This window comes from Armigeres subalbatus, unplaced genomic scaffold (genome assembly GCF_024139115.2).
Source record: "Armigeres subalbatus isolate Guangzhou_Male unplaced genomic scaffold, GZ_Asu_2 Contig992, whole genome shotgun sequence".
NCBI classification, from domain to species: Eukaryota; Metazoa; Arthropoda; class Insecta; order Diptera; family Culicidae; genus Armigeres; species Armigeres subalbatus.
Window position 1 is genome coordinate 1 of NW_026943802.1, and position 26,945 is coordinate 26,945.

At 45.4% G+C, this 26,945-nt stretch overlaps 1 protein-coding gene across 1 annotated transcript; it reads right to left on the reverse strand.

Annotated features, from left to right (window-relative positions):
* Window positions 1-5,994: 5,994 nt before the first annotated feature.
* LOC134204943 (uncharacterized) lies at window positions 5,995-26,945 on the reverse strand. The gene is made up of 6 exons (XM_062679754.1): window positions 26,625-26,945; window positions 11,570-12,010; window positions 11,320-11,516; window positions 9,987-11,157; window positions 9,690-9,935; window positions 5,995-9,591 (listed from the first exon to the last, which is right to left on the reverse strand). The coding sequence occupies exons 1-6, from the start codon at window positions 26,943-26,945 to the stop codon at window positions 5,995-5,997; spliced, it is 5,973 nt and encodes a 1,990-aa protein (XP_062535738.1).

Below are 26,945 nucleotides of genomic sequence, written 5' to 3' on the forward strand. Positions count from 1 at the left end.
TTGTGCGATGGTTGAATCAAATCTAGCGTTGGACATTGATCAGGATGTTGTTAACCTTCCCATTATTCCTGACGTCTGTTTTTTGGGCCTTCAAAAATTGAAATTGCTGTAAAAATCACATGGGTATCCAATCCAGTCTCCAGTAGCCTTGTGAGCAAAGGTGTAGAATTGCCAATCCGGAGATGGGGAGTTCGATTCTCGATCCGGTCTAGGATGTTTTCTGATTGGAAATTTTCTCGACACCCTGGGTATAGTGAATATCCAATGTACTTGCTACACAAGATACATACTCATGCAATAGCAGACATAGAAAAGCCACAGAGAAACAGACGTCTCACTTAGAACAAAATGCAATCAAAATCATCGTCACGAAAACATTGTCCCCCAATGCTAAAATCCCGGTGGGTGGCCAAGCGGCAACCAGATGGCGGTAGTGTGCAAACGTCAAACACAAGCAAAATCGATGAAAGCGCCATCGGTGGCCGATTGACCACCTACAAAAAGATAAATAAACCGTTAAAAATGTGTACGATGGAACATATGTTGAGTGAGACGTCTGTTTCTCTGTGGAAAAGCGTTCAATTAATAATTGAGAAAATGCTGACAGAATACTAAGATTCCAACTGGAACTTGGCCAGCTCCAGTTGGAATGTACAGTCATCGAAGAATAAGAAGACTTATGTGGCCATTAACAAATTCAAGTCAAAAAAGGTCTTGTGACACTTCAAACTTCAGCCACAATCCGAGGGACATCCAGAATAACCATTTCCTAAATTGAGTCAAAATAGATCATGTAACACCTCAATCATCATAATTTCACAAAAGGTACCATTCACAATAGAAAAATATGTTTATTGATTGCTTACTAGTCCTTTAATTGATGAATCGTTGAGGGTATTTTTTTTAACATATTTGTTTGATTGCCTTAAGACGTGATCTTTTGCTTCTGAATATACAAAAATACCTGCCCTGAGAAGGCAGTCTTTGATCCGGGCAAAACGATCTGAGAAACGGTCCTTCTTGAGAAGGTGGCGCTTAAGCCGTTTCTTCGTAGAACGGAAGAGATCGTTACACAATGATAAGAATAATATTTTAAAAGAATTACTAAGCCACTTGGGTGCAAACTGGTCACATCGGCCACAATCCGGAGGACAGAATAGGCATTTTCTAAATTGAGTCAAAGCACATCGTGCAACACCTCAAATTTCATGATTTCACTTTGCAATGATGAGAAATATAATTTGTAGGGTTCCTGGGATATTTGGGTTGAAACCGGTACAAAAGCGGCACATTCCGGAGGACTAACGGAATGGTCATTTCCTAAATTGGGTCCAAAAATGAAGAATCGATATTCTATTGAAGAATCATCCTGAACGCGTCAGATTTTAGACGTAAACTACGTCTAAGGGGAAGACTCAGATTTCATTTATTCATTTATTTGGTTCACATCTAAACAGATAACACTGAATCAACAATTTGACGCCACAATACACGGTTCGAGGCCGCATCTCTCCATCCTCGGATACGCCCTACGCTCGCCAAGTCGTTCTGCACCTGGTCTGCCCATCTCGCTCGCTGCGCTCCACACCGTCTCGTACCTGCCGGATCGGAAGCGAACACCATCTTTGCAGGGTTGCTGTCCGACATTCTTGCAACATGTCCTGCCCATCGTACCCTTCCGGCTTTAGCTACCTTCTGGATACTGGGTTCGCCGTAGAGTTGGGCGAGCTCGTGATTCATTCTTCGCCGCCACATACCGTCTTTTTGCACACCGCCAAAGCTCCCGTCTCTCGAATAATCTGAGTGCTTGCAAGTCAAACAACGAGCTCCATCGTCGTTGTCACCAGAGGCCGATAACAACAGAAATTCGGGATCGGAAGTGGGGCTGGGTCGGCCACACTTTACGTAGGGGCGGAAACGAAATCTGTAAGCAAGCATTAGACTGGAACCCAGCGGGACATCGCAGCAGAGGCAGACCCAGAGGCTCATGGCGGAGAAGCCTCAATAAAGAAATAAAAGAAGTCGACCGAAATCTAACCTGGCAACAGGTTAAAGCGATAGCCGGGCATCGCTCAGGATGGAGATCTTTCAAGTCGGCCCTTTGCACCACCGGAGGTGTACAGGATCCATAAGTAAGTAAGTAAGTTGCAAGTCCTCCTCGACCATTGTCCATGTTTCATGTCCGTAGAGGACAACCGGTCTTATTAGCGTCTTGTACATGACACTTTTGGTGCGGTGGCGAATCTTTTTTGACCGCAGTTTCTTCTGGAGCCCGTAGTAGGCCCGAATTCCACAGATGATGCGCCTTCGTATTTCACGACTAACGTTGTTGTCAGCCGTTAGCAAGGATCCGAGGTAGACAAATTCCTCGACCACCTCGAAGGTATCCCCGTCTATCGTAACACTGCTTCCCAGGCGGGCCCTGTCACGCTCGGTTCCGCCCACAAGCATGTACTTTGTCTTTGATGCATTCACCACCAGTCCAACTTTTGTTGCTTCACGTTTCAGGCGGGTGTACAGTTCTGCCACCTTTGCAAATGTTCGACCGACAATGTCCATGTCATCCGCGAAACAAATAAATTGACTGGATCTGTTGAAAATCCTAACCCGGCTGTTACACCCGGCTCTCCGCATGACACCTTCTAGCGCAATGTTGAACAACAGGCACGAAAGTCCATCACCTTGTCTAAGTCCCCGGCGCGATTCGAACGAACTGGAGTGTTCGACCGAAATCTTCACACAGTTTTGCACACCATCCAACGTTGCTGTGATCAGTCTGGTAAGCTTCCCAGGGAAGCTGTTCTCGTCCATAATTTTCCATAGCTCTACGCGGTCTATACTGTCGTATGCCGCCTTGAAATCAACGAACAGATGGTGCGTTGGGACCTGGTATTCACGGCATTTTTGAAGGATTTGCCGTACAGTAAAGATCTGGTCCGTTGTCGAGCGGCCGTCAACGAAGCCGGCTTGATAACTTCCCACGAACTCGTTCACTAATTGTGACAGACGACGGAAGATGATCTGGGATATCACTTTGTAGGCGGCATTAAGGATGGTGATCGCTCGAAAGTTCTCACACTCCAGTTTGTCGCCTTTCTTGTAGATGGGGCATATAACCCTTTCTTCCACTCCTCCGGTAGCTGTTCGGTTTCCCAGATTCTGACTATCAGTTTGTGCAGGCAAGTGGCCAGCTTTTCCGGGCCCATCTTGATGAGCTCAGCTCCGATACCATTCTTACCAGCTGCTTTATTGGTCTTTAGCTGTTGAATGGCATCCTTAACTTCCCTCAAGGTGGGGGCTGGTTGGCTTCCATCGTCCGCTAAACTGACGTAGTCATCTCCTCCGCTGCCTTGACTTTCACTGCCTGTACTCTCAGCGCCATTCAGATGTTCCTCGCAGTGCTGCTTCCACCTTTCGATCACCACACGTTCGTCCGTCAAGATGCTCCCATCCTTATCCCGGCACATTTCGGCTCGCGGCACGAAGCCTTTGCGGGATGCGTTTAGCTTCTGATAGAACTTGCGTGTATCTTGAGAACGGCACAGCTGTTCCATCTCCTCGCACTCCGCTTCTTTCAGGCGGCGTTTCTTCTCCTGTAAAAGGCGGGTCTGCTGTCTCCGCTTCCGTCTATAACGTTCCACGTTCTGCCGGGTACCTTGCTGCAGCGCGACCGCCCGCGCTGCGTCCTTCTCCTCCAGAATCTGTCTGCACTCTTCGTCGAACCAATCGTTCCGTCGACTTCGACCCATATACCCGACGTTGTTCTCCGCTGCGTCGTTAATGGCTGCTTTAACTGTACTCCAGCAGTCCTCAAGAGGGGCCCCATCGAGCTCACCCTCTTCCGGCAACGCTGCCTCGAGATGCTGCGCGTATGCAGTGGCGACATCAGGTTGCTTCAGTCGCTCTAGGTCGTACCGCGGCGGTCGTCGGTACCGAACATTGTTGATGACGTTTTGGGCGCAGTTTAACCATCACCAGATAGTGGTCAGAGTCAATGTTAGCGCCACGATATGTCCTGACGTCGATAATGTCGGAGAAGTGCCGTCCATCAATCAGAACGTGGTCGATTTGTGATTCTGTCTGCAGTGGTGATTTCCAGGTGTACCGAAACGGGAGGCTGTGTTCGAAGTAGGTGCTGCGAATGGCCATATTCTTGGAGGCGGCGAAATCAATTAGTCGTAGGCCGTTTTCGTTCGTCAGCCGGTGAGCGCTGAACTTCCCAATAGTCGGTCTAAACTCGTCATCTTGGCCAACCTGAGCGTTCAAATCTCCTATGATGATGTTGACGTCGTGGCTTGGGCAGCTGTCGTACTCACGTTCCAGCTGCGCGTAGAATGCGTTCTTATCATCATCAGTGCTTCCGGAGTGTGGGCTATGGACGTTGATTATGCTGAAGTTGAAGAACCGGCCTTTGATCCTCAACCTGCACATTCTTTCATTGATCGGCCACCACCCGATCACGCGCCTCTGCATATCGCCCATAGGAAAGCTGTTCCCGGCTCGTGTGTGTTGCCGCAGCTCTGATAGATGGTATGATTACCTCTAAACGTTCGCACCATTGATCCCTTCCAACAAACCTCCTGCAGCGCTACGATGCTGAATCCACGGTCCTTGAGCACATCGGCGAGTATGCGTGTGCTCCCGATGAGGTTGAGAGATTTGCAGTTCCACGAACCGAGTTTCCTATCGCTAGTCCCTTTTCGTCGCAGTGGTCTTCGCCGATGGTTCCGGTCCGTACTCTCTTGTTGATTGTTCGTTGCGTAGGTTTTTTTAAAGGCTGGCTTGCAGGGCCTGACACCAAACCCCCTAAATTTCCGGAGGACCATCCCTCCTTATTCCCGGGTGACCATGGTGCACAGTTTCACTTAGAGTCCCTCGCTGGCATTCGGACGATGATTAGCCGCCCCTAACATAGAGAACAGACGCTGTCGTGAGCCGATCCTGACATGGAGAACAGACGCTCAGTAAGACTTCCCTGTCAGCATACGACCATAGTTCACACGGGGTTGGTTACCCGATCTTCCCTAAGGTTGCTCGTATCCCGGCCAGCACCACGGGGAGGTAGGGATAGGAGTTGCTAGGTAAGAGGCTGTTGGATACTCAAATCTCTCACACACTCCTACCGCCCCCGTTGCACAATCACCCAATAGAAACAGGGAACTCTTACCTTTTGTGACGAGCCGCCGACTCAATGGGATGTACCGCTGGCTGTTATCCACCTCAAAGCCACCTGCGATGCGACGTTGTATTGCCGATAACTGTGCACACACACCACAGTCACCAACGATGTTTATCCGCCGGCTACGCTCACCACTACACACAACCACCAGAACTCGATGATGGGAACCAACGACCGTGTCCACCACCACTGACACGACCACCAGCCTCCACCCACCGACAGTCGCGCTCCACACGACCGCTGCCACCAATCGGCTCCTACGAAGGACCACAACAATATGCCGACACGCACACCGCAGTTGAAACGCCACGTCTTGCTATGGATGCGCCAGGAGTGATGCCGAAACCGCACGGTTTCAGAAAATTATTATTAACTCTTTGCATCCGCTCCTGCGATCCACAGCCCGCACACCGTCGCTGTTGCCGAACCACACGCCACCTCTCGCTCTGCCGCACCAACGATCGCTCCGTTCCGATGCTCGAGACAACAAGATGAAACACGTTTGTCGACTCGCGTCTGAAGCTGCTGGTCGCCTTGTTGACCACTCCACTCTACCACCTCTCGGAAATTCTTATTGAGAGAAGCTAAGATATCTTTTCCACTTTCACTTCTTTATTTTGTTGTTATCAGTTCAAAGTTTGAAAGCAAAATGAAATGAGAACGAAAGGAACATTTCTTATATAACAAAAAAATCTGTGTTGGCAGCTAAGAACTACATGTCATGACCACGCCCCTTCGGGATGCGTTGCTGGATGTGAATTCATATCCTGTCTTGAAACGCGTCCATCGCGAACATATTCCCGCCAGTTGGAATCTTATTCCAAAACAGATATTGCTGATTCTACGTTGTCCGCAATAGGGAGAGGTGCCAACTTCCGAATAGATCGACGGAAAACACCCGCTGCAGTCTTCACATCGGCGACTCTAATCACATGATCCCTACCCGGGTAAAGTGCAACGATACGGCCCATCTTCCATGTTTGAACTGGTTGATTGTCTTCCACTAGTAGCACAATGGTACCCATTTTCAAATTTGGTTCACTTTTGGTCCATTTTACCCTTGATTGAAGTGTTGACAAGTAGTCACGTGACCACCTTGCCCAAAATCCTTCACGTAAAAAATTCAAGTACTGATAACGAGACAAGCGGTTCACTGGTATATCTGAGTACGATGGCTTCTGAATTGGCTCTAACGGTCTTCCAAGCATCAGGTGAGCTGGGGTGATTGGAAGCGGCTCGTTCGGATCATCAGACAGGGCATATAACGGCCTAGAATTCACGATGGCTTCAATGTGAGTCAAAACTGTTCCGAACTCTTCAAATGTCAAAATTGCGTTTCCCAAAGTTCGATGCAGATGGGACTTGATAACCTTGACTCCTGCCTCCCACAAACCTCCGAAATTCGGTGATCTAGGAGGTATAAATTCCCACTCTATCTCCTTCTTGATTAGAAAATCATGGATTCTTGCGGTCGAAGATCTGTCACGAAACATCAGGAACAGTTGGTGTAGCTCCTTGGAGGCACCAACAAAATTAGTAGCGTTGTCTGACATAATTTTGCGCACCATTCCTCGTCGGTTAGTAAAACGATCCAAGGCGGCGAGAAATGCTTCAGTGGTTAAATCCGATACGAGTTCTAGATGAATCGATTTTGTCACCATACACACAAACAATGCGATGTAGGCCTTTATGTGCTTTGGTTTATGCCTTCCTTCCTTCACTGTCACTGGGCCAGCGTAGTCTACACCGGTGAGTTCAAACGCTGATGCAGAATTTACACGCTCATCTGGTAGATTTCCCATTACGGGTTGTACTCCTTTTGGGTTGCTTTTAAAGCATTTCACGCAGCTGCGAGTTACTTTACGAATGGCAGAACGAGCATTAACTAACCAATACCTTTGCCTTATTGCTGCCAACAGTCCGGATGGACCTTCATGTAACCTCTCCTCGTGATAATTTCGGATGAGCATCTCCGTTACTCGGTGATTGCTAGGAAGAAGTATTTGATGCTTGGCATCAAACGGTAGTTTGGAGTTCTGTAACCGCCCGCCGACCCGAAGTAACCCTTTTTCGTCTATAAATGGTTGCAGATTTGCAAGCCGCTTTGGTAATACCTTGCTCTGGACACACCGGATTTCCTCACTCAGTTCGTTTTTTTGTAATATGCGCACAATGTATTCCATCGCCTTCCGCATATCATACACTGAAATGTAATGGGAACTTGCACGTTTTTCCTTTGTCGTTCGTATTAATCGGGTGAATCGCACTACCTGCGCTAATATTCGCTGTAGCTTTGGAAATGTGCCACACCTCTGGAACACAGGCTCATCTTCATCATTAGTCACTTGGTTACAAACCTTCACGATCCTAATTTCTGGAAGTTCGTCGTCATGAACCATCGGTACTTCTTGATCCTCATAACTTGTCGCTTGAAGAAACAATGGACCATTCCACCAAAGATCAGTTCGACACAAAGTCTCGGGGTTGCAACCTCTGGACACCAAATCTGCTGGGTTGTCTTCAGACCTTACGTACTTCCACTTGTAGCCTTCTGTAAGTTTATTAATTTCCACCACTCTGTTTTTCACGTAGACATGTAATTGATCTGGACTCTTCTTTAACCACGCTAACACGATCTGGCTATCCGACCACAATTTGACATCATGAATTTCGATCTTCAGAATCGATATCACTGTACTAACCAACCTCGCCAAAGTCACGGCCGCACACAATTCCAATCTAGGCATTGTGAGGCGACGCAGGGGGGCTATCCTTGATTTACTGCACAACAAACGTACGGACACAGCTCCATCCTTTTGAACGCAACGCAAATAAATACAAGAACCATAGGCAGCACATGAAGCATCAGAAAAACCGTGAATCTCAATATGAAGGGCTTCTGGAACGATGACACATCTCGGTATTTTTATCTCGTTCAATTCCACGAGTGTCTGACGAAACGCCACCCATCTTTTCAGTAACTCGCCATCTAGGGTCTCGTCCCAGCCCAAACCATCGGCCCACAACTGTTGCATGATTATCTTGGCTACTACGATAACGGGAGATATGAGGCCAAGAGGGTCGAACAATTTGGCAATTTGTGAGAGTACGTTCCTTTTAGTGATCTCACCGTCGAGTTGCCTTTCATCTGGGCTTTTCCAAAATAGAAATTCGTCACTTCTTGGGTTCCACAAAATACCCAGCGCTCGGATAGTTTCGTTGGTACCAGAATCTTCAATCCGAACTAACTTTTCACGATCCTGTTCAGGGATCCTGTTTCTTTTTGCTGTCGCTACCGTCGATGCACCACTCAGTATATCGTCCATATAACAGTCTTCTAGTATAGCTTCTGCAGCTTCTGGAAAGTTATTGCTTTCATCTCTAGCCAGTTGAATCATGGATCTCACAGCAAGAAAAGAAGCAGGAGCTGTCCCATAGGTGACCGTTGACAACTCCAACACTCGTATTGGATCTGTTGGATTGTCGCGCCAAAAAACTCTCTGGAACCGTGTTTGGTTTGGGTCGATCTTAACTTGTCTGTACATTTTTTCTACGTCTGCAGAGAATGCATAAACATGTCTTCTGAAACGCAGTACGATGGAGAATAAGTCACTCTGAATTTTTGGGCCGATCATCAAAACTTCGTTGAGGGATAATCCATTAGACTTCGCCTTGCCGTCGAACACAACACGTAACTTTGTGCTAGTACTCGAAGGTTTAATTACAGCATGATGCGGAAAGTAGTATCTCTGTTGGCCGGGTGGATCGTCTTCCTCGCGAATCTCATGGCAGTGGCCAAGGTCTTCGTATTCCTTAAGGAAGGATTGGTACATACTTTTCATCTCAGGGTCTTTGGCTAGGCGCCTCTCGCTCGACAGGAATCTCCTCATTGCCAATGATCGAGAATCACCTAGTTGTTTGAGAGATTCACGAAACGGAAGTTGAACTACAAATCGGCCTTCCTCATTTCGGTGATATGTTGCTCGGAAATGCTCCTCAATTGCTTGTTCCTCACTCGTAGGAAACTTCTCCTCTGGAAGCTCCTCTTGCTCAAAAAACCTCTGAATGCTCTTCAGCAACGGGTCCTCGTCAGTTGCACATAGCACGTTGACAACTTCACCATCGGATTCCTCTACTGCGCCGGTCATAACCCACCCGAACTGGGTTTCATACAAAGTAGGCAAATCTTCGGAGATCTTCAACTGGGCTTGCTTCAGAATTAGGAAAAACAGTTCCGCACCAATCAATAGATCCACATCCTTCGATTCGTTAAAACTGGGATCGGCTAACACAATGCCTGGAGGAAACTTCCATTCCGAAATATTGACTGCGACGGATGGAATTTTTCCTGTCACTCTCGTTGTCACCAAACAGTCCACACTACTCTCGAATCCAGAATAATCAGAGGATAGCTTTAAAACAACATGATGTCGGATCTAAGATCGAGTACCACCCACTCCTACCACAGTAGAATATTGGCTGGATACTTCGGAAGAGATAGCAGCTTTACGGCGGATTCAGAAATCAAATTGACTTGAGATCCGGAATCCAGAAGAGCACGTAACTTGAAGAACCTTCCACTCTTCGACACTACATTCACCATTGCCGTCATCAAAAGCACTTGTTTCGCTCGCCGCTGAACACTAGAACATGCTGTAGACACGGGATCTTCTGGGAGCACTGTTGATACTGTCTTCGCTTCGGCTGAATCGGATTCTCCTCTGTCACCTTGTGGCTCCGGTTCAACTTGGGACACCTGCTCGAAATGCAACATTGTATGGTGTCTTTTGGAACACTTCGTACATACCCTATCCGAGGGACAAGTTCTGATTTGATGACCCTTACGAAGGCAGTTGAAACATAATCCCACTTGTTTCACTTTGGCAACACGCTGATCGATACCAAAGCTCAAGAATGTTGGACATTTGTAGTTGCTGTGCTGACCTTCACATATTTCACATATGTTATCCGATGAACTCGAAGTCGCTGGATGAGAAGTTCTCGGTGATGCACTAGTTCTCCCGGTTGTAAAAGGTCTGACTGCTACCTTTGCTGGGGTCATGTCTACCTCGCATCTCTCAAGTACCTGGCAATAATTGCGGAGAAACTTCAGGGTGTCATCCAGATCGGGTAGTTCGCCATGATCCAAGGTTTGTTCCCACTGCTTCCGTGTTTCTCCATCGAGGCACATGGCTAATAACTTAACCACGATGAGTCCCGCTGTACCGTCAACCTCCTGTTTCATGAATCTCAGGCCTTCCACATGACGACTGCAAGTATCGATTAGTGATCTCAGCTCCTTGTAGCTTTGCTTGGGAATTGCTTTCATTGATAGCAATCCAGATATGTGGGTATCAATAATCACTCTAGGATTTTCAAAACGCTCTTCTAACAGCTTCCACGCTTGCTGGTAGTTATTGTTGTTGATAATTCTCGCGTCCAGTATACCAGATGCATCGCCGATCAATGCCTTGTCCAGGTACTGTAGCTTAGTTGCATCGGAATCACCGCACTTTCCGACCAAATCGTTGAATAGAGCCTTGAATTTTGGCCAACCTTCGTACTTTCCATCGAAAGTTGGAATCGGCGTCTTCAGAGGTTGCTGGGTAACGATCACTTGAGGAGCCCCAACGTTACTCGCTGTTTGATTCCCACGGAAGAAATCCATCAGAAGATTAAGTTTCATCAATGCATCAGTATGCAGCTCATCGAACTCTTCCATCTTCTCATCCTGTTCCTCCAAATTCTCACCGTTACACATAGCAATGACCAAGTCATGCTTCGCTGTGTACTCAGAGTAATTCAGTTCCAGTTTCTTCTCTAACGCTTTTAACTGGGAAAAACTCGTATCTTCTGGTCTATCTGCCGCTTCGCCAAGCTTCTTAACGATCTTTGTTACTCGCCCTCTCACTTGACCGCGTTGGTGGATCAGTTGCTTTATTTTATCCATGATCACACTTTTCACTTCACTTTTCTCACTAAGGGCAATCACACTCACAAGGGGAATTACTGTTCACGCACTATAAAATGTCTTTTTCACTGATTTGGGCACCACTGTACTACAAACACTGCGCATTCGACTCGATTGACAGAAAGTCTTACGTAGAATTCAAAAATATTCGCGAATGGCTGTATCTTACTGGTTATAATCCGGTTCGTTTCGGACCAATGTTGGATACTCAAATCTCTCACACACTCCTACCGCCCCCGTTGCACAATCACCCAATAGAAACAGGGAACTCTTACCTTTTGTGACGAGCCGCCGACTCAATGGGATGTACCGCTGGCTGTTATCCACCTCAAAGCCACCTGCGATGCGACGTTGTATTGCCGATAACTGTGCACACACACCACAGTCACCAACGATGTTTATCCGCCGGCTACGCTCACCACTACACACAACCACCAGAACTCGATGATGGGAACCAACGACCGTGTCCACCACCACTGACACGACCACCAGCCTCCACTCCACCGACAGTCGCGCTCCACACGACCGCTGCCACCAATCGGCTCCTTCGAAGGACCACGGCAATATGCCGACACGCACACCGCAGCTGAAACGCCACGTCTTGCTATGGATGCGCCAGGAGTGATGCCGAAACCGCACGGTTTCAGAAAATTATTATTAACTCTTTGCATCCGCTCCTGCGATCCACAGCCCGCACACCGTCGTTGTTGCCGAACCACACACGCCACCTCTCGCTCTGCCGCACCAACGATCGCTCCGTTCCGATGCTCGAGACAACAAGATGAAACACGTTTGTCGACTCGCGTCTGAAGCTGCTGGTCGCCTTGTTGACCGCTCCACTCTGCCGCCTCTCGGAACTTCTTCTTGTGAGAAGAAAAGACACCTTTTTCACTTTTACTCTTTATTTTGTTGTTATCGGTACAAAGTATGAAAACAGAATGAAATGAGAACGAAAGGAACATTTCTTATATAACAAAAAAATCTGTGTTGGCAGCTAAGAACTACATGTCATGACCACGCCCCTTCGGGATGCGTTGCTGGATGTGAATTCATATCCTGTCTTGAAACGCGTCCATCGCGAACAGAGGCTAAGGACCGCAAGATGGGGTCTATTTTATTCCTTCAGGTACGCGAAGTACCAATGGCACGCTTTACCCAGCATTTGCCGTGCCGACAGTATTGATGTTTGCTACAGATTTTTTTTACTATGCCGATTTGCCTGTCGTCGGTAGAATGTGAAGTTTTCACGCAAGATTTCGACTTTGGTTCTGTCGCTATGAGTGATTATTAACACACATTATTAAAGATAAATCGGTTCTTTGGAAAATCACCATTAGTTCTAAAGGAAGTTTATCCAAAATTAATTCTCTTCACAATCGCTTGGCAACGGCAGACAGTTCAGTCGTAAAGATTTCGTCGGTAGCGGAATCATAAGCGCTCTTCGGATAAAGATGCTGCAATGAATTGGCATGGATGGAAGGCGTTTCAGCGGTAAACTATCGCTTCGCCTGTCGTCGGTGAAAAGTGGAATTCTCACGCAAGATTCTTAGGGTCTGTCTCATTTGGAGAATTAAACTTAAAAGTGACAGTTCGAAAATTAAAAAATCACCCCGCTATAATAATGGCTGATGCTACCCAGCAATTCTAATAGGACATCGATGGAAAATGATTCGATATCTGTCAAAAGTAATCTTGCTCTGCGAGCAGGGTTATTTGATAATTATTGAAATGTCACTTTTAAGTTTAATTTCAGTTTAATTATCCAATTGAGACAGACCCTTACTGTAAAGTGTTGACGTTGCAATTCACCGACGACCACCACCAATGCCGACGCTGAGATCGCTCTCCGCGACAGCTCGAACAAAATGGCCCGCGCACGGGAAGCACCTAGCTTGTAGTCAATAAAGTAAGCCCATTAGTCCCGCCTCTTTGCTATCGGTATGAGTGCAAATATGATTTGCAACCATAAAGGTTCCCCCAAACACACGCGACGCGACAGTCACGACGCGATTCTATCGCTTGGCGACAGCGATTCTGTCGCCGTTGGTATAGAAGCGTAAATAGCCTGCAGCGACCCAACGATAGAATCGCGGCGACTAGTTGTCGCCGTCGCGGCGATGAAATCGCTTCGGTCTGGGGGAGCCTTAACACTCTTCAAAGGAGCGTTGCTACATGTTTTACTTTATTGATTACATGAAAGCGAAGCGTGCGAAGCGGCTCCAACGGTTATCTATCAGCATCGGTGGTGGTCGTCGTCGTTCTTAACTGGAGAAAATTCGTTCCCACCGATGGCGTGGGTAGCGCTTCCAATGGAAAGGTTGCGGCTGAAAATTCAACATGATGGAAATCATCTTGGGTCATCGGCGTCAGCAGCACTCGAGTGTCATTTTTGTTGGAATATCAGGTAGTGTGCGACGATGTAGATCGTAGATGATTAGGAAGCAGGTGCCAGTTATTTGAAGTTGCTCTTGGGTAGATTAAGGAATATAGTTATGGGTGTATTGTATATACCTGTTGTTGAAATAGAGAGAGCTGCAGCTGCTGGCAGAAGTATCAGTCAGTAGCCTGCCGTGGTGTAGAGAGGGAACTCTAGTATTTTGTTTGTTCTTTGTGAGGAGGTCCATTCTATGGCCAACAATTTTAATGGTTGGCTTCTGTTGAGCTAGTGATTTGAATGCCGCATGATCGATCATCGATCAGATCAAACGGTCCTTTTAAAGGTAGCCTTACACCTCTGGAATTTGGTTCGCGGATTTTTTTCCCATGTATTTTTGCATACGCGATGTTTTCGGAATTTGGGCACGGAAAATAAAAATCCCGGCCCCCATAAAATACACGGGGACCAAATTCCGACGGAAAATTTTCCCGAGGTGTAAGGCAACGTACACACCAGTCAAGCAGTTTGACGAACAATGACTCCGCCCCCAAGAAAACGCTTCGGTTGCTGCTTTGTTTGAACGTGTGTGAAGTTGTTCGAACAACTATTTGACAGTTGATGGCTTGGTTGGAAAAAAATAAAACGGTTTGATTTTGGTTTGAGTTGTCGGGGGTGGAGTCAAGGTTCGCCGAACATGTTAGAGCATTTTTTGATGGTTGGTGCTCAAGTTGGCGCTTCGGTCGTTCGTGTGTGATATTGTTGGTCGAATAAATTGATTGTTTGTGCCGCTGTTGGTAAAACTTGATGGATGTTTGAACAAACGAGAGGTGGAGTCAATGTTGGTCAAACTGCTTGACCGTGTGTACGTTCCATAAGGCAGCCTTAAGGGCAATCAATTTGACATGAGAGAAAGGGGGTTTGACTGAGAGTAAATTCGTTTGAAAAATCAAAATCGTCGATGGGACGCAACGATGACGTCTGTACTTTTATAGGAAATCATCCAGTTGTTATTGTCAGCAACAAGTTGAAGTAACAAGGGAGCATTCATGTATAACGTCTGCTTTATTCGGTGTCTTTGAGTGTTCTGTGTTACAATAATTAAGTGTTGGTTCTCACTATCTGACATCTCAATATTTGCCTACTATGATTCTGCCACTACAGCTCGGCCATCCTGATCAAACACATCGGGGCTCATTCACAAATTACATAACGCATAAAGGGGTGGGTGGGTACACAATATTGCGTTAAAAAATGTTACGGATTGTCTAGGGGTGGGTGGGTTTGCTTAGTTCTGTTACGGGTAACATTTATGATAGTAAAATAATATAAAAAACGAAATTACTAACTAAATTCAAATTTGACAGTATTACAGTGTCGACCCGATTTTGTCACTCCCCGATTTTGTCTACCCCCGATTTTGTCTACCCCCGATTTTATCACGTTTTCGACCCGATTTTATCACGTCCCGATTTTGTCACGTTTTCGACCCGATTTTGTCACCCCAAAAATTTTAGTCGTTCTTTTTATTTTCGTAAATAAAACCGCAAACAACAATGATTTTCAAGAAATAAATTTTACCGCATGGAATTTTCTATGAATAACTTTCCAGTACCTGCGAAGGATTTTGTAAGCATTTTCAACAAGAAATAACGAGTACCGTTCACGCATTTTGCCTTTCCTAGGCATACACTAATTCATATTTGTAAAATAAATTAAAAAATTGAAAATATTTTTTTCCCGATTTTGTCACATGCCCTATTTTATCACCCCAAAATTCACCAGGGGGGTGATAAAATCGGGATATTACTGTATTATGTACTATGAAGGAAATTAAGGTAGAGTTCACTAAAAATACAAATTTATCATTTTTGTAAAATTTTAGTGAGACGTTATGCGTTACAGATGGGGGTGGGTGGGTATAAAGGAAATGTTACAAACAAGTCACGGAGGGGCGGGTGGTGGTTTAAATCAGTGTTTTTTGCGTTATGTAATTTGTGAATGAGCCCTCGCCCCCGATATGCACTATGTCTGATCGACTTCCGTTCTCCATAATTTCATTTTGGTTGGATCAAATATACCCGTGAATGGCAGACGAGATAGTTGGTATCCATCTATGTCACTGATAACATAACGATTATTCGCGAGAACCTTCTTAACCACATAAGGTCCTTTGAAATGCGGTTTCAGTTCAGACGACCCACCGGAATTCGAATGATGTGGTATATATACAAGATCACCTTCTTGATAAACTGATGTGGTATTACATTTAGAGTCATATTGCTTTTTATTGTCAATTTGAACGGCTTTGTTAACCGCTATAGCTTTTTCGCGAATTTTCGTCAAATCTATTTGCATTTCTGTGTTTGCATTTAAAACATTTTCAATATCTACATTAGCTGAATAACGTTGATTAATTCCGAATAAAGTTGTGAAGAAGTATTAGCTATCGATCTATTCATTTCATTTATTTAGTTAACATCTAAACAGATAACACTGAATCAACAATTTGACGCCACAATGCACGGTTCGAGGCCGCAATTCTCCATCCTCGGATACGCCCCACGCTCGCCAAGTCGTTCCGCACCTGGTCTGCCCATCTCGCTCGCTGCGCTCCACGCCGTCTCGTACCTGCCGGATCGGAAGCGAACACCATCTTTGCAGGGTTGCTGTCCGGCATTCTTGCAACATGTCCTGCCCATCGTACCCTTCCGGCTTTAGCTACCTTCTGGATACTGGGTTCGCCGTAGAGTTGGGCGAGCTCATGGTTCATTCTTCGCCGCCACACACCGTCTTCTTGCACACCGCCAAAGATGGTCCTAAGCACCCGTCTCTCGAATACTCCGAGTGCTTGCAAGTCCTCCTCGAGCATTGTCCATGTTTCATGTCCGTAGAGGACAACCGGTCTTATAAGCGTCTTGTACATGACACATTTGGTGCGGTGGTGAATCTTTTTGACCGCAGTTTCTTCTGGAGCCCGTAGTAGGCCCGACTTCCACAGATGATGCGCCTTCGTATTTCACGACTAACGTTGTTGTCAGCCGTTAGCAAGGATCCGAGGTAGACAAATTCCTCGACCACCTCGAAGGTATCCCCGTCTATCGTAACACTGCTTCCCAGGCGGGCCCTGTCGCGCTCGGTTCCGCCCACAAGCATGTACTTTGTCTTTGATGCATTCACCACCAGTCCAACTTTTGTTGCTTCACGTTTCAGGCGGGTGTACAGTTCTGCCACCTTTGCAAATGTTCGGCCGACAATATCCATGTCATCCGCGAAGCAAATAAATTGACTGGATCTGTTGAAAATCGTACCCCGGCTGTTACACCCGGCTCTCCGCATGACACCTTCTAGCGCAATGTTGAACAATAGGCACGAAAGTCCATCACCTTGTCTTAGTCCCCGGCGTGATTCGAACGAACTGGAGTGTTCGACCGAAATCTTCACACAGTTTTGCACACCATCCACCGTTGCTTTGATCAGTCTGGTAAGCTTCCCAGGAAAGCTGTTCTCGTCCATAATTTTCCATATCTCTACGAGGTCTATACTGTCGTATGCCGCCTTGAAATCAACGAACAGATGGTGCGTTGGGACCTGGTATTCACGGCGTTTATGAAGGATTTGCCGTACAGTAAAGATCTGATCCGTTGTCGAGCGGCCGTCAACGAAGCCGGCTTGATAACTTCCCACGAACTCGTTCACTAATGGTGACAGACGACGGAAGATGATCTGGGATATCACTTTGTAGGCGGCATTAAGGATGGTGATCGCTCGAAAGTTCTCACACTCCAGTTTGACGCCTTTCTTGTAGATGGGGCATATAACCCTTCCTTCCACTCCTCCGGTAGCTGTTCGGTTTCCCAGATTCTGACTATCAGTTTGTGCAGGCAAGTGGCCAGCTTTTCCGGGCCCATCTTGATGAGCTCAGCTCCGATACCATCCTTACCAGCTGCTTTATTGGTCTTTAACTGTTGAATGGCATCCTTAACTTCCCCCAAGGTGGGGGCTGGTTGGCTTCCATCGTCCGCTGAACTGACGTAGTCATCTCCTCCGCTGCCTTGACTTTCACTGCCTGTACTCTCAGCGCCATTCAGATGTTCCTCGCAGTGCTGCTTCCACCTTTCGATCACCACACGTTCGTCCGTCAAGATGCTCCCATCCTTATCCCGGCATATTTCGGCTCGCGGCACGAAGCCTTTGCGGGATGCGTTGAGCTTCTGGTAGAACTTGCGTGTTTCTTGAGCACAGCTGTTCCATCTCCTCGCACTCCGCTTCTTCCAGGCGGCGTTTCTTCTCCTGAAAAAGGCGGGTCTGCTGTCTCCGCTTCCGTCTATAACGTTCCACGTTCTGCCGGGTACCTTGCTGCAGCGCGACCGCCCGCGCTGCGTCCTTCTCCTCCAGAATCTGTCTAGACTCTTCGTCGAACCAATCGTTCCGTCGACTTCGACCCATATACCCGACGTTGTTCTCCGCTGCGTCGTTAATGGCTGCTTTAACTGTACTTTCCGGCAACGCTGCCTCGAGATGCTGTGCGTATGCAGTGGCGACATCAGGTTGCTTCAGTCGCTCTAGGTCGTACCGCGGCGGTCGTCGGTACCGAACATTGTTGATGACGGATAGTTTTGGGCGCAGTTTAACCATCACCAGATAGTGGTCAGAGTCGATGTTAGCCGCTCGTATAATACGTTGCTTGAAATCAGCCCATGCAGTAATATTTTCTTCAATACTTTCAAACCATATTCTTGGAACCGGTCCTAATCGCATTACTGCATAATGCAGTGCAGCACGTTCATCCCAACCGTACATACTTCCTAAACTTTCAATCTTCCGTAACCATTTTTCTGTTGCTGTCATTTTTGGATTGAACTCGGGAATTAAATTTCGTACATCCTCAGGGTAAGGGCAGCAGGGACTATGTCCAAGGGCTTGACGATCCCTCCCCAGGCCATCTGCGAGTTGTGGGGCTTGCCTAGGATGTGGTGGGGCTTGACAGTGGGCCCTGTTAAACCTCTATAAAAAGCTGCATGTATCCGCAAGTAGGCTCCGCCAAAGCGACGGTGTGCCGCTCAAAGCGCACAAGCCCAAGTCCTGGTGTTAGGTGGGACGCTAAACAGCCCTGACACGACGGCCCTCCGACGAGACAGGAGGTTTGCGCAGGCCCAATAAGCCGCCTAGAAAACCAATCATTACGAACAATATAAGAGATAATGCGACTCGATATAATCGCCAAAGACCAGAGCGACGAATACAGGATCACGATTGGAAGCTTGGAACATGGAATTGCAAGTCGCTAGGTTTCGCAGGTTGCGACAGGATGATCTACGATGAATTACATCCCCGCAACTTCGACGTCGTGGCGCTGCAGGAGATCTGCTGGACAGGACAGAAAGTGTGGAAAAGCGGGCATCGAGCGGCTACCTTCTACCAAAGCTGTGGCACCACCAACGAGCTGGGAATCGGCTTCATAGTGCTGGGTAAGATGCGCCAACGCGTGATTGGGTGGCAGCCAATCAACGCAAGGATGTGCAAGCTGAGGATTAAAGGCCGTTTCTTCAACTATAGCATCATCAACGTGCACTGCCCACACGAAGGGAGACCCGACGACGAGAAAGAAGCGTTCTACGCACAGCTGGAGCAGACATACGATGGATGCCCACTGCGGGACATTAAAATCGTCATCGGTGACATGAACGCACAGGTAGGAAGGGAGGAAATGTATAGACCGGTCATCGGACCGGATAGTCTGCACACCGTATCGAATGACAACGGCCAACGATGCATAAACTTCGCAGCCTCCCGCGGAATGGTAGTCCGAAGCACCTTCTTTCCCCGTGGAAACGGAAACGGAAAACCAAATCGACCTCGTTCTAATCGACGGTAAATTCTTCTCCGACATCACGAACGTCCGCACTTACCGCAGTGCGAATATTGAATCCGACCACTACCTCGTTGCAGTATGCCTGCGCTCAAAACTCTCGACGGTGTACAACACGCGTCGAAGTCGGACGCCGCGGCTTAACATTGAGCGGCTACAAGACGGTAGACTAGCCCAAGAATACGCGCAGCAGCTGGAAGTGGCACTTCCAACGGAAGAGCAGCTAGGCGCAGCATCTCTTGAAGATGGCTGGAGAGATATTCGATCCGCCATTGGTAGCACCGCAACCGCTGCACTTGGCACGGTGCCCCCGGATCAGAGAAACGACTGGTATGACGGCGAATGTGAGCAGTTAGTGGAAGAGAAGAATGCAGCATGGGCGAGATTGCTGCAACACCGCACGAGGGCGAACGAGGCACGATATAAACAGGCGCGGAACAGACAAAACTCGATTTTCCGGAAGAAAAAGCGCCAGCAGGAAGATCGAGACCGTGAAGAAACGGAGCAACTGTACCGCGCTAATAACACACGAAAGTTCTATGAGAAGTTAAACCGTTCACGTAAGGGCCACGTGCCACAGCCCGATATGTGTAAGGACATAAACGGGAACCTTCTTACGAACGAGCGTGAGGTGATCCAAAGGTGGCGGCAGCACTACGAAGAACACCTGAATGGCGATGTGGCAGACGAAGATGGCGGTATGGTGATGGACCTGGGAGAACGCGCGCAGGACATAATTCTACCGGCTCCGGATCTCAGGAAATCCAGGAGGAGATTGGCGGGCTCAAGAACAACAAAGCCCCTGGGGTTGACCAACTACCAGGAGAGCTATTTAAACACGGTGGTGAGGCACTGGCTAGAGCGCTGCACTGGGTCATTACCAAGATTTTGGAGGAGGAAGTTTTTGCCGCAGGAGTGGATGGAAGGTGTCGTGTGTCCCATCTACAAAAGGGCGATAAGCTGGATTGTAGCAACTACCGCGCAATCACATTGCTGAACGCCGCCTACAAGGTACTCTCCCAAATTTTATGCCGTCGACTAGCACCAACTGCAAGGGAGTTCGTGGGGCAGTACCAGGCGGGTTTTATGGGCGAACGCTCCACCACGGACCAGCTGTTTGCCATTCGCCAAGTACTGCAGAAATGCCGCGAATACAACGTGCACCTACATCATCTATTCATTGACTTCAAAGCCGCATATGATACAATCGATCGGGACCAGCTATGGCAGCTAATGCACGAACACGGTTTTCCGGATAAACTGACACGGTTGATCAAAGCGACGATGGATCGGGTGATGTGCGTAGATTCGAGTTTCAGGGGCATTCTCGAGCCTTCGAAACCCGCAGAGGGTTACGGCAAGGTGATGGTCTTTCGTGTTTGCTATTCAACATCGCTTTGGAGGGTGTAATACGAAGAGCAGGGATTAACACGAGTGGTACAATTTTCAATAAGTCCGTCCAGCTATTTGGTTTCGCCGACGACATAGATATTATGGCACGTAACTTTGAGAAGATGGAGGAAGCCTACATCAGACTGAAGAGGGAAGCTAAGCGGATCGGACTAGTCATCAACACGTCGAAGACGAAGTACATGATAGGAAGAGGTTCAAGAGAAGACAATGTGAGCCACCCACCGCGAGTTTGCATCGGTGGTGACGAAATCGAGGTGGTAGAAGAATTTGTGTACTTGGGCTCACTGGTGACTGCCGAAAATGACACCAGCAGAGAAATTCGGAGACGCATAGTGGCTGGAAATCGTACGTACTTTGGACTCCGCAAGACGCTCCGATCGAATAGAGTTCGCCGCCGTACCAAACTGATAATCTACAAAACGCTAATTAGACCGGTAGTCCTCTACGGACACGAGACCTGGACGATGCTCGTGGAGGACCATCGCGCACTGGAGTTTTCGAAAGGGAAGTGCTGCGTACCATCTATGGTGGGGTGCAAATGGCGGACGGTACGTGGAGGAGGCGAATGAACCACGAATTGCATCAGCTGTTGGGAGAACCATCCATCGTTCACACCGCGAAAATCGGACGACTGCGGTGGGCCGGGCACGTAGCCAGAATGTCGGACAGTAACCCGGTGAAAATGGTTCTCGACAACGATCCGACAGGCACAAGAAGGCGAGGTGCGCAGCGGGCAAGGTGGATCGATCAGGTGGAAGATGACTTGCGGACCCTCCGTAGACTGCGTGGTTGGCGACGTGTAGCCATGGACCGAGCCGAATGGAGAAGACTCTTATATACCGCACAGGCCACTTCGGCCTTAGTCTGAATAAATAAATAATAACATCCTCAGGGTGCAGAAACATTTGGATGACGACTGATTGAAACATTTCTGATCTTGAAAAAAACTTCTGTAGCGCCAGATAAAAAAAAAATCTTTACGACTTTACTGGTTCAGAGTTTCAGGTTCATCCCACTTCTGAAATTGAAGTAACAAGGGAGCATTTATGTATAACGTCTGCTTTATTCGGTGTCTTTGAGTGTTCTGTGTTAAAATAATTAAGTGTTGGTTCTCACCACGGTATACAGAAAACAAGGTAGGCTAGTTAGAAAAATGACACTTCGAATGTGACGCACATTTTATCGCCACATGTTGGAGTACAAAAGTGAGCATGCTGCGACCGTAGAGCATCGTCTCGGTCCAGCTTGTGCGAAGATAGCAGTGACGTCACATGTTTACATTCAAACTGAATGTTTACATACGTGATGAGCCTGCCTTGTTTTTTGTATGCCGTGGGTTCTCACTATCTGACATCTCAATATTTGCCTACTATGATTCTGCCACTACAAAGTACAATTTTTCCTTCGAGCAATCGTTTGGTTGCTGTTATTTGTTATTAGGGTCTGTTCAAATATTACGTAACGCAATAGGGGGTGGGGGGTTGTTTTATTTTTGTTACGATTTATTACGCAAAATATAGGGGGTGGGGGTTCTTCGAGAAATTGTTACGCGTAACAATTGAGAAAAAAATGTTTAAATTTTTCAAAAAATAGTTATTGTCGTCAAAATAGCGTAAAATACACAAAAAATAATAATTTATTGTATCGTGGTTCAAATTCTACCAAAAACAAGATTAAAAAAAAATAAGTATTTGTACGCGTTACGCATAGGGGTGGGGGTAGTTCTAAATTTTGTTACAGATTGTTACGAGGGGTGGGGGGGTTCTTAAAAACAACGTTTTTCGCGTTACGTAATATTTGAACAGACCCTTATGTACAAAGTGCGAAACACATCTGAAAATTTAATCATAAAGATGGCATCTAAAGGATCTCAATCTTAAAAATTGCATCTCAAAAGCACAAAATATAATCGCATGGCGATGGCAGAAGTTTGATGTCGGAAGTGCAATCACAAGTCACAAGCGTGCGTCGGAGGGAGTAGCTGGAGTAAATATATTCATATGAATGATAAATTGGTAATGTGATCGCAATTTGACGTGAACTACGTTTAAGGGGAAGGCTCTGATACAGGGTGTAAGATGAAAATTTCAAAATTGGGGACCGTCACGTAGTCATGTAAGATTTTAAACGTTAATCTTTATCTTTTGATGGATTTTTGAGATTTATATATCAAACGCACGCATCGGAGACTCTCCACCAATTTGCCAATGTTATTGAAACTTTTGATTATCAATGTATAACTAATGTAAATTTCAATTCTCTCCAAACCCAGTAAAAATTCAAACCCGATCAATAATCCTGCATCCCCAACACGGGTATCAGTTTGTTATAAGTTACGGTCCTTTTCGCCCATCGCTCCATTTCTCTATGCATAAAGCAGGGTGTCGACTACCTGGAAAACCCTGGAAAGTCAGGGAAAGTCAGGGAATTTAGATTGAGGTCAGGAAAAAAAAGTACCAAAATCCAATATTGAAAATGTGTATTCAAAAAAATTATTTCTATCTGTACAGTCGGGATTCGCTGGTTGGGATCTTAATACTTGGGTCACTTTTTAGTTGGGCCTCCGCTGGTTGGGCCATGGCCCAACTAAAAAGCAACCGAACGTCAAAATTCAAGGTCACTGGCGTCACTGGATGTGATGTTCAAGTCGAAATACACGTGTTCAAATGACTGTCAGCTGACCCAACTAAAAAACCGAATTCGTTAGTTGGGCCGAGGTCGTGGCCCAACCAGCGAATCGCGACTGTACTGGAAACTGCAGCGAATTTGTCATATACCCTCAATCATCATTAAGAAAATTAAAAGGTTCTTTTGGGATGTATTATTTTTTAAGGACCTTCCATTCAATATTCTGCGCCAATGTTTAATTTTGTTGTGGAAGATACTGCACAACAAGTATAACTTTTCAAAGGGATGCGGACAAAAACACGAAGGAGCAGAAAATTACGAATCTTCCAATATAAAAAAAATTGAATGTAGAAATTTAATTTTAATCTACTCTTTGACATGCATTAAGGATTTTATTATTGACCAATATCAAGAACTTTTCCAATTCTGAACAATTGAAAATAACAATGCTAAGGCCGGTTTAGGGCATTGAAAGTCTAAAAAATAGTTAAGAAATAATAAGATAAATAATATAAATAATAAAATAAATAATAATAAATAATAATAAAATAAGAAAAAATGACAAAAGAAAAGAAAAATGGGAAAAGAACAATAGGGTGGGATTATTGATTTCCCATGCTAAACCTTTTTTTCATGAATATAAATGGGAAAAAATCTGCGGATAAGAATAACAAAAATCTCAACAAGGAAAGAACATTAACAAAATGTAAAAGACTCATGCAATTTCGTCGCGAAAAGTAAAAAAAATCCTGACCAATTTATAGTCTGGTTTACAGCTGTTACTCTCTGAGATCTTCGGCGGATTGTATTAAAATTGGGTCGAATTGCTAATTTTTTATAACGGAATCCCATAAATCCCGTCCACACACATGGGAGCGAAATGTACAGACAAGCCCCTGATGTGTAAACTAGCCTTAAGGTACGTGAGGTGAGGACCTTAAACCCAGGCTGTAATCCGACCATATTTTTTCTCGATTTGAAACTGTTTTATAAATTATTTTTTCATGGCTTTTTTACAGTAGATGATTTCGAAATATTCAGAATTATTCAGAAACACATTGAATCAAATGATTATAAAATATGTGGTAAAGCAGATTTGAAAAAAAAAATTAATTACCTACTGCGGAAGATTCAAAAAGAATAATCGAAAATGGACTTAATCTGAAAAACAGAATGTCTGTCCCTGCGCTTTGTTGACGTTGAGACGTGACCTGATTTTCAGGAAATACTTGCCTACCAAGTTATTAATTCCGTTCAATCCACTGATGAAATTGGCCAAATTTTAATGTCTCCAGAATAAGCACAATGAAAACCATTGAAATGAAACTGTATGAAAAAATCTCCCGGAGCTTTTGTCATTAACTGTTAGAAATTTTAGGAAAAGTCGATCAATGGAAAATACAAAATGTGCAAAAATAGCTTTCTTTTAAAAGTAACACTAATAACATAACATCTCACACTTTTTTATGGGTTTCGTACGGTTTCTTTGTTGAGAGATTCTCTCTTAGAAAGACACACAAAAAACACTTTTATTTGATTTAGATTAAAGCCTAAAATATTTAATTTGGTTGAATAATATTTTGAGCTCTTTGGAAGAATCAATAAAAAAAAAAACGGGACAAATTGAGGATTTCTTAGATTACGACGGGACAGCGCAATAAGGTCTAAAATACGGGACTGTCCCGTTAAATACGGTACGAATGGTCAGCCTAAGTGGGAAACATTTCGACCTCTTGGGCATAGTGTATAGCGGGCATAGAAAAGCTTTTAATTATTAACTGAGCAAATACCAATAAAATACTAAGTTGAAAACCAGGCCAAATTCAGGTTAGAATGCTGATCCATAGGAAAAGAAAAAGCAGAAAATGTCAAATGACATCACGGTGCAATTGTTAATGGCGTATGCGTTTTTCTGAATCTTCAGGATTTCTTCAAAAATGTATCTATGTTTATCTTCCTGGAGGAAATAGATGAATTTATAAGAGCTTATAAGGATTGAATTTTAAAATATCTGGATGTTGGTGGATCGCTAGCAGTCCGTGACTGTTTTTAGAAGCCAATAAACAAAACTGTGTAATTAAAAAATCTTAGTTGTCGAAAGTCTAAAGAACTCAAACAGTCCTTGAAGATGCCCGGAAGGACGTATCGATCTCCAGAAAGATCCTGAGAACTTTTGAAATGTTTCCAATGATTTGTAAGAGTCTGTCAGTAATCCTGATGGTTTATCACGATTCCAGTGAGTCTGGAAAAAAATCCGAAGGTAAATATGATTTAGGGAAAAAGAATTCAAGAAAGTCCGTATACATAACATTACATGGAATCAATAATGAAAGGATGTGACTAATGATGAATTTTGATTAACTTACATGATTTTACTTTAAAATTACTAATTTACCATTAACTACAAATTCTTACTTTTCTCCTTCTAGAGGTGATTAAGAATGACCAGAAGTGGTTAAGCTTCCAGTAACTCAGGGACTCGCACGGTCTTCAAGAACTTCAACATGTGTTCTTCTTCGCAGAGGTGAACCAGCCAAGAGCTGAAAGCATCTTTAATAAAGAAGAAAAAAAAATGTGTTCTTCTTTGTTGAATGCATCGAAATAATGCCTTCTTAATTTCTTTCTTTTAAATTTTAAAACAATGAAATTAATCCATATGTTAACATCGAATACGCTTCGATTGGGTTTCAATGATTAGATTTATTTCAATTGATTTTCAATTCGGTTATACCAAAAAAATCATCCTCGATGTTCTCTCTCCGTCAGAGTCGCAACGAGTTAGCTCGCGCATCAGGCCTCGATTATTCAGATTTGAGCAAGATTCTATCAACACTGATCTTCATATGCTTCTATTATTCAGGCTTTAAGAAATACTTATTAGTTTTCAGACCAGCTTACATCATGGATTCTGCTCACTGCTACTCACTGGAATCTTGTCAAAGTCTCCCATCCAGTAATTTCAACCGTATGTAATCAGACGAATTCTATCATGGTTTCATGAATCAGTTATCATCGATAAGTACTTACTATAAAAATACTTAAAGTTGAAACTGCTTTATATCTTTGATAAAAGTTTAGAATTAAAATCATAAAATGTAAATTGAAACCATCATATTTTCGCACCTGGAATTTTTCTAAAACTGGACTGGAAAGTCAGGGAATTTCATTTTTAAATTTGAGTCGACACCCTGATAAAGACTCGTGCCTCATACGCGCGCGTCATTTTCGTTCGATCATTCTCAGAGAGCACAGCCGGAGCCTTGAGCCAGCATTGGAGGCGATTGTCGAACAGAGAGTGGATCATGGCGTTGGGTAGCGATCCCAGCGACAAAGGCATCCCACAGCGATAGGCGGCAGTCAACGATGGTGGAGCGACAGTCGGGACGGCAGCCTCACTGGAGTGAAAATTTCGGCCGGTTGCGGTCCAAGCGACAACGGCTGCCGCGTTGATGATGGTCGCGTCGTCATTGGTGGAGCTGCGGTAATTGCCGATAGTGATTGGAGTCAT